The sequence below is a fragment of the Ornithorhynchus anatinus genome, chromosome 7, assembly GCF_004115215.2.
Source record: "Ornithorhynchus anatinus isolate Pmale09 chromosome 7, mOrnAna1.pri.v4, whole genome shotgun sequence".
Classification (NCBI taxonomy): Eukaryota; Metazoa; Chordata; class Mammalia; order Monotremata; family Ornithorhynchidae; genus Ornithorhynchus; species Ornithorhynchus anatinus.
Genome location: NC_041734.1, coordinates 19,582,578 through 19,595,245, shown reverse-complemented (window position 1 = coordinate 19,595,245; position 12,668 = coordinate 19,582,578). Strand labels below are relative to the sequence as shown.

The 12,668-nt window shown below is 49.4% G+C and overlaps 1 protein-coding gene across 2 annotated transcripts in view; it reads right to left on the bottom strand.

Annotated features, from left to right (window-relative positions):
• Window positions 1–12,668, bottom strand: part of ZNF521 (zinc finger protein 521) — a 374,463-nt gene that overhangs the window by 199,785 nt on the left and 162,010 nt on the right. For both annotated transcript variants that reach the window (XM_029069715.2, XM_029069714.1), the window contains one exon: window positions 186–3,541. In XM_029069715.2, the coding sequence (XP_028925548.1) occupies window positions 186–3,101 (2,916 nt within the window). In that variant the 5' untranslated portion in view covers window positions 3,102–3,541. The remainder of the gene's footprint in view (window positions 1–185; window positions 3,542–12,668) is intronic.

Here is a 12,668-nt window from a genome sequence, read left to right as displayed (position 1 = left end):
GCAGGGAGTGATCGTCAGCTAGCGGGCTCAGGGGAAGAGGGCTTCCTGGCCACGCCGGGCTCCGGCCTCTCTCCCGGCTGGCGCCGAATGGGCCGGAGGGAGCGGGAGCGGAAGGAGGGGACGCTTGTCTCGGGGAGGGGGAGAGCGTGCGAAAGACCCCCGAAGGGAAAAACAAAACAAGTTACCTCATCCGACTGGGAAGGACTGATTCTGGGCATGGGCGAGACCTGTGGGGTTTTCAACTGCGCGCCGTTGCCCTCCTGAAGGAGCTCCCTGTGGACGGCCTGGACGTGGTTTTGAAGTTCGCCCTCTGACTCGAACTTGACGTTGCAGCTGGAGCAGCGCGTCTTCAGCGCCCCCGGCTTGCCCTTGCCCTCGAGGGCGGAGGAGTTCTCAGTCGGGCCCCCGCCCGGCCGGCCGCTGCCCGAGGGGACCTGGAGGCCCGGGCTGCCCCCCTTGCTGAGGTTGACGCAGCCAGCGCACAGGCCGTAGGGCAGGCCGTTGATGTCCAGCTTGACTAGATCCTGCTTGGAGCGGAACTCCTTGAGGCACGAGGCGCACTTGTAGAGTTTCTGGAGGTGCTGAGCCCGGGCGGCAGAGGAGGGCAAGGCGGAGCCGTTGCCGGTCTTCTGCATGTGGAAGGTGCCGTGGATCTTCAGCTCCAGGGTGGAGGTGACGGTCTGCATGCAGACAACGCATCGGAAGCCGGTCAGAGAGTTCCTCAGGTCCGGGTGCATCTGGCAATGCTCCAGGAACTCCTCCTCACTCTGCAGGGGCATCTTGCAGATGCGGCAGTTGCCGGTGTCCAGGCTCTTGCTGTGGGTGACCTTGTGCTCAGTGAGCGTGAGGAGGGAGGGGAAGCGTTCACCGCAGATGGGGCACATGTAGTGCTTCACAGGGCCCAGGTGGGTCTGCATGTGCTCGCGCAGGCCGTTCTCGGAGAAGAAGGTCCGCGAGCAGACGTTGCACTTATAGTTGCCCTTGATGAGCTCGGCCTTCTTCTTGACGATGGCGCTCTCGCCGGGCCGGATGTTGTGGTCCCGGAGCTGGTGGTTCTGCAGGAGGGTCTCCATGGTGTAGGCGGCCCCGCAGATGTCGCAGCCGTACATGGGCTCCGAGGCATCCACGTCCTCCTCGCTGCCGTCGTGGCTATTGTGCGACTCCTGGCTGTTGGTCAGCAGGGTCTGCAGCTCGGCCTCCTCCTTCTGGGCCTGCTCCGGGGCGCCGTTGGCCCCGCAGTTGGGAGCCTTGCTCTCGAAGATGCAGTGCTTCTCGCGCAGGTGCTTCTCCAGAAGGATGATGGCGTGGAAGGCCTTGCTGCAGAACTTGCAGTTGTACTTCTTGCTGTGCGTGGTGATGTGGCACTGGAGCTCCACCTCGGTCCCGAAGGCCTCGCCGCAGAAGATGCACTTGTGGACCTTGCCCTGGTTCTCCAGGTGGTTGTGCTTGACGTGGAGCTGCAGGTCGGTCTCGTTGCGGAAGTCCCAGTTGCAGGAGGTGCAGCGATAGACCTTCTTCTCATTGCTGTGCTTCACGGCCAGGTGGAGCTGGATGGAGACCTTGGAGTCGAAGACCTCCTGGCACAGGGTGCAGCGGAAAAAGACGAAGGTGTGCATGTCCAGCAGGTGTTTCTGCAGGTCGTCCACGGAGGTGAACTGCTTGTCGCAGCTCTCGCAGATGTAGTAGGTGGAGGTGATCATGAAGTGGATGGTGACGTGCTTCAGCAGGGATTCCTGGTTGGGGAACTCCTTGTTGCACTGCGGGCAGGTGAGCTTGGGTAGCACGGTGTCCAGGTGCGTCTTCAGGTGGGTCTGGAAGCCATCCAGAGAGGCGTACTTGGCCCCGCACTGGTTGCAGACATACTCCCCGGCCGGGCGGGGGGCCGCCCCGCCCACCGCCTGCAGCATCTTCAGCGAGGCCTGCTCCACAGTCACAGGGGACAGCGGGCTCAGGGCCCGGGACTTCTTTCCGTTGTGGAGGTAATTGAGCGCCAGGGGGATGTTCTTGTGGTTCTCCTTGATGTGCTTGTTCAGCTTCAGGACGCTGTTGAAGATGGGCGAGTTGGTGCAGTAGGAGCAGGAGTAGACCTCGACCACGGGGTCCTTGGGCGTGCCCAGGACCGGCGAGCCGAAGCGGGAGCCGCTCAGGTCGCAGTGGACCTGCCGGATGTGCTCCTCCAGGGAGGAGTCGGTCAGGAAACCCATGTAGCAGTGCGGGCAGAAGAAGGCGTTGCTGTCCTTGGCGGCCGGGTTGGCGAAGCCGTGGGAGCAACGGATGTGCTCCTGCAGGGCATTGAGGTCGCTGAAGACCTCGGAGCAGAAGTTGCACTGGTAGACCACGGCGGGCAGGGCCGAGACCAGGAGGGCCGGGTCCTGGGGCTCGTGGACCTGCTTCAGGTGCTCGTTGAGGTTGTACAGGGAGGGCAGGACCTCCAGGCAGTACTGGCAGATGTGGGCCTGCTCGGGCTTGTCCACGTGCAACGTCTTCAGGTGGATCTGCAGCACCGCCAGGCTGGAGAAGAGCTGCTTGCTGCAGTAGACGCAGCTGTAGGTCACCTTGCCCTGCTTGCCGGCCGGGCCGCCCAGGTCCGGGGCCGGCTGGGCCGCCCGCTTCCTCCCGCGGCTCTTGGGCAGCGGCGGGGCCGCCTCCACCATGGTGGAGCTGTCCACCGAGAGGTTCGAGTCCGGGGTGGTGCTGGACACCGAGGTGTAGCCCACGGTGACCAGGGAGGGGCTGTCGCTGTGGTTGCAGGACTCCGGCTGCGGGTGGCCGTCCATGTGGCCGTAGAGCTCCTCCACCGTGCGGAAGCTCTCCGAGCAGACGCTGCAGGCGTTCTTCTTCTCGCCGCTGTGGGCCTGGTCCATGTGGCTGAGCAGCGAGGTCTCCTCGCCAAAGAGTTCGGGGCAGTAGACGCACTGCAGGGCCGCCCGGTCCTCGTTGGGCGAGCACTCCGGGTGGCACTCGCCGATGTGCTTCTGGAGGTCCTCGGGGAAGTCGAATCCCTCCTCGCACTGGCTGCACTTCTGCGTGTCCTTCATCTTCCAGTCGTCCAGCCGCGAGCCCGGCTGGGAGCCGTCCTTGTTCCGCTCGTGCACTTGCATGTGCCCGTGCAGCGAGCTGGAGGACAGGAACCCCCGCCGACAGATGGCACACTTGTAGGGCTTGTTGGACGTGTGGGTCTTCAGGTGGATCTTGAGGTGATCGCTCCGGGAGAAGGCCGCGTCGCACTCGCTGCAGTGGTACTTCTTGTCCCCCGTGTGCAGCTTGATGTGGCGGTCCCGGCTCCGCTTGTGCTTGAACAGCCGGCTGCAGTAGGTGCACTTGAAGGGCAGCTTGTCGCTGTGGCTCTGCTCGTGGTGCTTCAGGTAGCTGAGGCGGCTGAAGGACTTGTCGCAGAACTGGCACGGGTAGGGCAGGCCGGGGCCCCCTTCCTCCTCGCCGAAGTCACAGCCTTCCCCGTGGCTGGGCGACGTCTGGTCCTTGCTGGAGGGGGAGGACGCCGGCCAGGAGCAGCTGGGGTCGTCTTCCACGTCCACTCCATCTGTAACAAGAAACAAGCCACCGAGACGCTTTAGAGGCCGGGACTCGAGGGGGCCCGCGGGCCAGAGGCGGGGGCCGGCCCGGACCGGGGGCGATGCGGGAGGCGCTGGGAGATGCTCGGAAGGGACCTGGCTTCGGCCCCGGCCCGCGGCTTTCCGCCTTCGATTATTTTTTTTTTATCTGATTGTTGAAAGAGAAAAACTTATTAAAGAGCCCCATGTCTAAATTACCCCTTTATTACTTTCTGATCATTCTTCCTCGGTCGCCGGATGCGTACGCCGCCTTGACGGCTTTATTAAAATGCAGATTTTTAATATATTTAATGTTTCTCCGGTAGGCCTCGGAAAATGATTTGCATATCAGGCGACTATCTGCGGAGCTGGACCAAAGGAGGAAATGGTACAGGGATGATTTAGAATTAATCCAGCTGTCTATTATTTATTAATAATAATAATAATGAAAAACCTCCCCGACTCGTGCTTGCTTTCATATTCTTTTTAAAAAGGCAGTTCTGAAAGTGGAAAGCTTTTACTGGGGCCTTTATTGATAGAGAGCTAGGTTTTCAAAGAAAAAAATCACACCGAAGAGGAAAAACGCACAAAAGAAGAGAGAGAAGACCAGAAGGATGACGACGTCTCGTGTGATGAAAGACAACGAGGGGTTGTCCAGCAGCTAAAATATTGGGGATCCCGGGACCAGCCAGCGGAAAACTGAGAGGTCGTCCGAGTCCTCCACCATCGAGGGAAAGGAGAGCGTTTCACAACGGCCAGGTTTTTAATAGTGTATTTTGTTTTTAGAGTTCAAGAGGTGGCCCGCCATCTCTTCCTTTCTGCAAAGGTTTCAGGAGGCTGAACTTCCTTAGCTAAACAGGACCAGGACTTTGAGGTGAGCACAGACAAAGCAGCTTGTGGCAAACTGGAAACAGGAAAAGTGATAAATGATTATGGTAAACGCCGAAAGATTTATGAGTGACGAAGAAAAGACAAACAAAACCGCTAGCCAGAAAGTAAACTGAGCAAGTTGCCCATAAAATTACTTCACCTCTGAACTGGGTGGATTTTGACTACGCGCTCTGCCGACGGCCTACTGAGATTTCTCCGGCTTCTCCTTCCAAGCCACCTGGAGAACCCCTTTGCTTCGAGCCTAGCTGGAAAACTTCCTCCCCACCTGGGAGAGCGTTTTGCACAAACGGTTTGCGGGTCGATGGTGGGGAACTGAAGAACGACCTTTACTCTCAACCCAAGTTTCTTCCTAAAGGTAGACTGGTGAAGCAGAGGCAGAGAGGATGGCCGGTCGAATCTGTGAATAATAAGCGTGGAATCTGGGGTCGTTCTAAATGCACGTGAGGCTTCTTAACTACAGCTCTCTCGCCAGTCACGGAGTAATAACATGAAAGTCAGCGCTGGCTTTTATTATGTAAACAAATTCCAAGTCTGTTTTCTTTAAGGTACCAAGATTTTACTAGATTATCAACCCCGCGCTTATCCACAGGAAACAGATGAGGATTCATTCCTTTCCTGCATCTAGAAACTGATGACAACACCATCTCCCTATCAATGCCAGATGGCGACCATCTAGCTCTGAGAAAACAACCAAACACCATTCTTGGATCCCTGCCCATTGCAACAATGCTTTTCAATACGAGCTCCAAACTGCTTGATTGTGTATCCTCTTCTTTATGGTTCTGAAAGCGCAGCTCATAAACCCTTCGAACCTCACGCGAAAACAATGGAGAACAGGTTCGGGTCAGCCAGTCGGTCAGTCAGTCAGTCAGTGGTGGAGTTTACCATGTGCAGACCACTGTACTGAGCACTTGGGAAAAATATAACGATGTAACAGACACATTTCCCGCCCACGACAAGCTTACGGTGTACAGGGGTGGATGGGATCGGGGTAATAATACTTGTGGTATTCGTTAAGCGCTTACTCTGCTCAAGGCACTCTTCTGAGCAGCCTGGCGTAGTGGATACAGCAAGGGCCTGGAGTCAGAAGGTCATGGGTTCTAATTCCGCTCCATTCACTTGCCCGCTGTATGAGCTTGGGCAAGTCACTTAACTTCTCTGGGTCTCAGTTACCTCATCTGTAAAACAGGGATTGACATCGTGAGCCCCACATGGGACAAGGTACTGTGTTCAACCTGATTTGCTCGTATCCACCTTAGCGCTTAGTAAGCACATGGTAAGCACTTAACAAATACCATTACTATTCTAAGCGCTGGTTGGATACGGTGTATATAGCTCCTTGATTCTATTTATCTTGATGATGTTGTCTTGTTTTTGTTTTGTTCTGCTTTGCTTTGCTGTCTGTCTCCCCCATTTAGACGGTGAGCCATCACTGGACAGGGATTGTCTCTATCTGTTGCCGAATTGTACATTTCAAGCACTTAGTACAGTGCTCTGCACATAGTAAGCACCCAATAAATACTACTGAATGAATGAATGAGCAAATTGGATTGGACACAGTCCCTGTCCCACCAGAGTCTCACAGTCTCAAAGCCCATTTTTCAGATGAGGTAAAAGAGGCACGTGAAGTGACTTGCCCAAGGTCACAGTAGACAACTGGCGGAGCTGGGATTAGTACACATGATCTTCTGACTCCCGGGCCCAGGCTCTATCCACTACTCCCAGGCCCGTGCTCTCTCCGAGGCCCTGGATACTACGCTTTACCTATCTGAACGGCTTCTACCATTCTCCCAAGGAAAGTCAGCGACCGTTTAGAGCTGACCACATCTACAAAAAGCCCCAGTAGATTCCCTTTCTTAAAACTGCCCCATTACCGGACTTGCTTAGCTTGCCCGGGTCTCTGGGTGAAAATCTACAAACTTCCAAGTTGGCATTTTAGATGACAGTATTTTTCTTTTTTCAAAATGCTTTCATTCCTTACCCGGTTGTTAATGAAAGCTGTAAATGAGGATTTATTTCCTGAGACTGAGAAAAAAGAGTCATTGCTAGGATCTTTAAACTTTGCAACTGAATTTGGTATAAAACTGTGCACTCTGGGCAGGCGTGCTGAATTATTACCTGAAGGGGTTGAGGGGGAGAAGGGGTAAATAGCAGCACAATGTTGTAGCGAGACGACAAGTCTGATACCACGTGAAGTCAGATTCCTACTGGTGACCTCTGCCTGCCTGATTTTCCTTGAGACATAACTGCTCCCCTAAGTTTGTGCCTCTCCACTAGGAGTTAAGAACTTGATGGCTGGACTTCAGTTCTGAAGGAGAAAGGAAAAGAAGAAAGAGGGAGTTCAAAGGTCCTGCTGTGCTTTCCCCTAGAGAAAAAGCTATGTCTCAATCCACGATCATGTCAGAGGGACAGCCTAACTACAAAAATCATTAGGGCTTCCCCACAAAACTTCCTGGATTTGATGTCTGTGGGGAACTTTTCCAGAAAAGATTCTCTTCAGACAATCTGTGCAGTGGGAGGGGAAAAAAATGGTTGAGAAATCGGTCGATGGTGTTTATTGAGAGTTTACTGTATTCAGAGCACTGTACTAAGCCCTTGGGAGAGTACAATACAAGAGAGTTGGTGGACACATTTCTGAACCACAACAAGCTTATATTCTAGAAGAAAAGTGCATTAACTCAAAAATGGAGGATACATCCCAGGCTGAATTTTGCCCAAAGTATTGAAAATTGAAGGTCTCCTTTTTCCTTGCCCTTGCAATTTCTCCCACCTCTCCCCACCCTCCTCCCCACCCCCCACCTTGGGCCACAGGGGATTCACTGAGCAAACTTTCACTCCAGTTAACTCAAGAAATCCACAAAAGCCTCTACATCTGAGGATAGGAAACTCTCCCAAAGCCTCCTTTTTTTTCTGTCTGTGGCTCTATGGAGTCAACTGAGCCTCTGAATGCCATCTTGCTCTGGCTCTTAAATGTCCAGAGGCACATTAGAAGAATTACATCCAAGTCACTAATTTGCATTATAAGAAGCATCTTTAGGAGAAGGGCCAGTGAGAGTAGCATCAGTTTTAAAGTTCTCCTTCGGCCATTACTAGATCCAAAGCACTTGGATCTGAGACCTTTGGACATTTGATATTCACCCCACCCTCAACCCAGGGCACTTATGGACATATCTGTGAATTATAGATTATGAATTATTTATTTTAATGTCTGCCTCCGGCTCAAGACTGTAAGCCCGATGAGGAAAGGGAATACGCCCCCTCTAATCCCAACCTACTCAATGTACCTCGATCTCATCTACCTCGCTGCCAATCTCTCACCCATGTCCTGCTTCTGGCCTGGAACACCCTCCCTCTTCATATCTGACAAACAGTTACTCCCTCCACCTTCAAAGCCTTATTGAAGGCAAATCCCCTCCAAGAGGTCTTCCCTAACTAAGCCCTCATTTCCTTTTCCCCCACTCCCTTCTGCATCACCCTGACTTGCCCCGTTTATTCACCCCACCCCCTCAGCCCCACAGCACTTATGTACAGATCTGCTAATTTATTTATATTAATGCCTGTCCCCTCTCCTAGACTGTAAGCTCACTGTCAGCAGGGAATGCATTGCTATTATTATTACATTGTTCTCTCCCAAGTGCTTAGTATAATGCCCTGCATGCGGTAAGCGCTTGATAAATACCATCAATGTTGAGACTGTAAGCTTTCTGTGGGCAGGGAATGTGTCTGTTATATTATGTTGTACGATCCCAAGGGCTCAGTACCGTGCTCTGGACACAGTGAGCGCTCAATAAATATGACTGACTGACTTTGACTAAGTGATTCGGTCAACACCAGCCCCGTTTGTTTCCGGGTGAGTTTCCTGCAAACCCCCGTGACTTCCCGCCAACCCGCCCTCAAGCGTTTCTCATGCTCGGTGCTCGTGTCCCCACATCAGCTCACTCGGAGAGGGTTTTCTCCCTCGCCGCTATAAACCTCCGCTGGCCCTCGGCGCTGAGAATGCAAATATGCGTGAATAGTTCAGCGCAGATGTTTTTTTCTCCAAAAACCGTGCTCGCCGAGTTTCACCATTTCCATAAAGCACATTAAAACAAGTGTGTGAACACTCTGAGATGAAAGTCCCGAGCACTCCTGAGGCTTCCAGTGGAAAGTAGAGCTGCCTGACTTTTCTCCAAGCAGACAGGAATACCCATGATTCAGCAGCCTGAGTAAATAAAAGAGGTCCTTATTTCCTAATTTTGCTGGCTGGCCACACTGCAGCAGTCTCTGTGTTGCTGCCAAAAGGGATGCAAATCTGGAACTCCACCCAGCCGCTGAAGAACTGTCTTTGTTAACCCGCCAGGTTTTCCTGACCATCTTCTGGCAACAAAATTTCCATATCCTGCAAGGAAGACCTCCATCTCGGGCTTGATAGTTCTCTAGTCTGCCTAATAGGACTAAACAACAGATTTTGCCTGGTCTGCATTGGAGGAGGACAGCTGGAAACTCAGTTAGTAGTGAAGCAACACCTGTTCAGTTCAAATTTATGGGAGAAAAGTGCCGGCTTCCAGAAAAGTGAAGTAATACCAAAAGGAGTTATTCCACGAGAAGGAAAAAATGAAGAGTACAAAGCACCTCTGTGGTGTATGAGCCGGCTGGGAAGGCACTAGTGGGCCAACCTCAGTAGTACCGTGAACTTAAAAGGGATCTGAAACGTAATGCTGGTGACAGGATTAAAAGGGTCGCCTCAGAAAAGGGTGTTCTATAGGCTCCTGGGTGCAGTACGCCTACTTTTCTGCAGCCATTTTTACGGGGGGCAGGAGGTGGAAAAGAGCCATATCGACTTGCTGCTGATTTTGAATCGATAAAAACAAAGAGAAATAGAAAAAGCAGACGGGGAAAAAAAATCCCAAAAGATGAAGAGGACTGCTTTTTTTTCTCCTTTGACCCTTGACAAAATGTTTCTTACTATTTGTTTATCTTCTCTTTTCTTATTTTATTCTTATTGAATACCATAAGGCCGCAAACACAAGGAGCTTTCGACTCCAATACGGACCCGTGGAGAGAGGGAATGGGCATAAACATGAGTGAAATAATAAAGGAAAACCAAGTCTTGACAAAATGAGGGGCAGAGTGTTCTGAAAGCCTTGAAGATGATCCTGTCCTGGGTATTAAATGGACGGCTGACAGTAAACTGCAAACTATAAAATTCTCCAGCTTCTGAGAGGCATCACCCTCCCACCCCTCCACTTCTCTGCTGGAGACAGGCTTCCTGACAGACTTTCACTACCTGCCCTCGTTCATTGCAACGGCAGAGTGGTCTCTTAAATATCCTTTGGGGACTTAGCATCATTTGGGTGCAAGAGCTGCACAGTGAGATTTCCTTAACAGGGAGAGGATTTACATCTATAGTTACTTTTCAAGGGAAGAGAAGAAAGAGAATGCGGATATATTCATCCTAACTATCATCAAGACGGCAATGGTTAAAGGGGAAACTAGAAGTTAAGAGCCCTGTTCAGGTATTTTCAGCTTCTAGGCTGACTCAAAGAGTGACCCAGGCAAGACATTTCATCTCGCCCTCCCCAAGTTCCTCACCTGCAATATGAATAATGATATTGCTATTAATAATGGTATTTGTTAAGAGCTTATTATGTTTCAAACACTGAACTAAGTGTTGGGGTTTCAATCAAACATATTTCATGAACCCTTAGTATTTGCAGAGCACTGTACTAGGCACTTGGGAGAGCACAATATAACAGAGTTGGTAGACTCTGCCCACAATGGGCAGATGTTCCCTGCCCAAAACTGGCTTACAGTCCAGAGGCAAAGGCAGACATTGGCCTAAGTAAATGAATTATGGATATATGCATAAGTAGATAGAAGATACCAGATAATCAGTTGCCATACTGAGCTCAGAATATAAGTACAAAGGAGAAGAGGACTGGATCTCCATTTTGCAGATGAGGGAACTGAGGCACAGAAAAGTTAAATGATCTGCCCCAGGTCACCCAGAAGGTAAGTGGAGGAATCAGTATTAGAATCCAGATCCTCTGGCTCCCAGGCTCATGCACTTTAATAATAATAATAATTGTGGTATTCGTTAAAAGTTTACTATGTGACAGGCACTTTTCTAAGCGCTGGGGCAGATACAAGATAATCAGGATGGACACAGTGGTTCTTTGTAGTAGGACAAACTGTTTCTCAATATAAAGATAAAAATTCTTACGAGCTACCCCTCAGGTAGTTAGTAAGATTAGTTAATGTTTCTAAGGCACTTGAAAGTTCTGAGGTGACAACCCTCACCAACACAAATATTGCTTTTCAGCGTATGTATAGAGTCATGCATGTAAAGCCACATTACGTGTTCCTCTAATTAAAATTTACGTCTTCTCAAATGGACTGTCTGATGGAGACCAGAAACCATGGAATCTCTCATCTCTCCACCACTGTCCCTTCAACAATTCTGCATCACCTATGTATTTGAAACCACAATCACAAAGTCCTATTTCACTTACCTTGATATTCGGTTGCCTCCTGCTACCTTTAATTTTAGGGTGTAACCCCCTGCTAAGGTTGTTGAGGGTAAATATGTCTATTAACATTAATATACTCTTCCAAGCACTTAATATTTCGCAGTGTAGTGAGTGTGCATATATTTATATTTATATATATGTACATGTATGTGTGTGTATACACATAAATGTGTATGTGTATATATAGTTTTCATATATGTGTATATATATATGTATCCATATATAAGTACCTTTGCGTAATAGACACACAAACATACCCTCCCTTTTTATGAGTGCATGAGAAGCTTAAATGAACAATGCAGGATGTAGTGTATCAGGTAACACTGGGCACACAGTGAGCTCAATAAATATAACTGACTGACATATTTCACATAATGTATATTTACAAGTGCCTACTGCAGTCTTCTACACCCACTGGATGCTCAGTTAACGCGGTGTGGTAATGGTGGGCCAGATTCAGTCAGTCAGTTGATATTATTTATTGAGTGCTTACCATTTGCAGAGCACAGTACTAAGTGCTGGGAGAGTACAATACGACAATATAACAGATATATTCCCTGCCCACAATGAGCTTACAGTCTAGAGGAGGAGACACATCAATAAAAATGAAGTGGATGCAGTGGTTTAAACATCTCAAGGATAAATGGGTGAAGGGGGACTTAAAGGGATCCAATATCTGGATCACGTTCCCTCGTTCAAAATTATGACACCCAGATTTGTGTTTCAAGTCCTTTCTGGGCAGGTGAATATGAGTGGAATGAGGGCTTTGCTGTTCGGATTATGTCAAAACTGGGTCACTGCGACTTCAAATATCATGAAGCACACGGGATCCGATATCAAAATAAAAGTCTAATTATGAGGCGATGGGGAAAAGGTAAAAGGTCTGAGCACTGAGGAGATTTCCTGACTTTCAACTGAGGGTATTTTTGTATGTTGCCTCAGAAGGATACAGATTCTCCTACAGTCAGTTATAATATCTTTCCACAGTGTCACCCTGGATAGAGCTGATACTATTTCTTCTGCTAATTGGCTACAGGGCATCCTTAAAGATGAGCAAAAAACTCTACTGGGAATATACAGGTGTGAACACATGCTAAATGGAGAAGTTAGGCACAATGGAAAAGGAACAATATTATGAGATACCTGCTTAATAGTTCCAGGTAACAGGCAGATTTGACATAATACCCATCTGTTAACTTGATCGCAATTATATCCTAACACTAAACACACTGCAAATGTTAAAGTTTACAGTCACACTAAATACAATATCATGCAGTATTACAAGATTTCCTCCATTTATCCTCAAAAGAGGTGTATATATTTTTATTACCCTATTTATTTTGTTAATGAGATGTACATCCCCTTGATTCTATTTACTGCAATTAAGTTGTCTTGTTTTTCTCTGTCTGTCTCCCCCGATTAGTCTGTAAGCCAGTCAATGGGCAGGGATTGTCTATATCTGTTGCCGAATTGTACATTCCAAGTGCTTAGTACAGTGCTCTGCACATAGTAAGCGCTCAATAAATACTATTGAAAGAATGAATATATATATATATATATATGCCATTTTTGGAAAAGCTGCAACTATAATAACAGAACCATCTCATTTTTGGTTGGGTTTTTTTTCTCTTCACATAAATGGCCCTACATTAAACTCACTCGTTTGTCTCATAACTTATTTACTTGAAAACTAATACTGCGTAATGGACATTCAAAA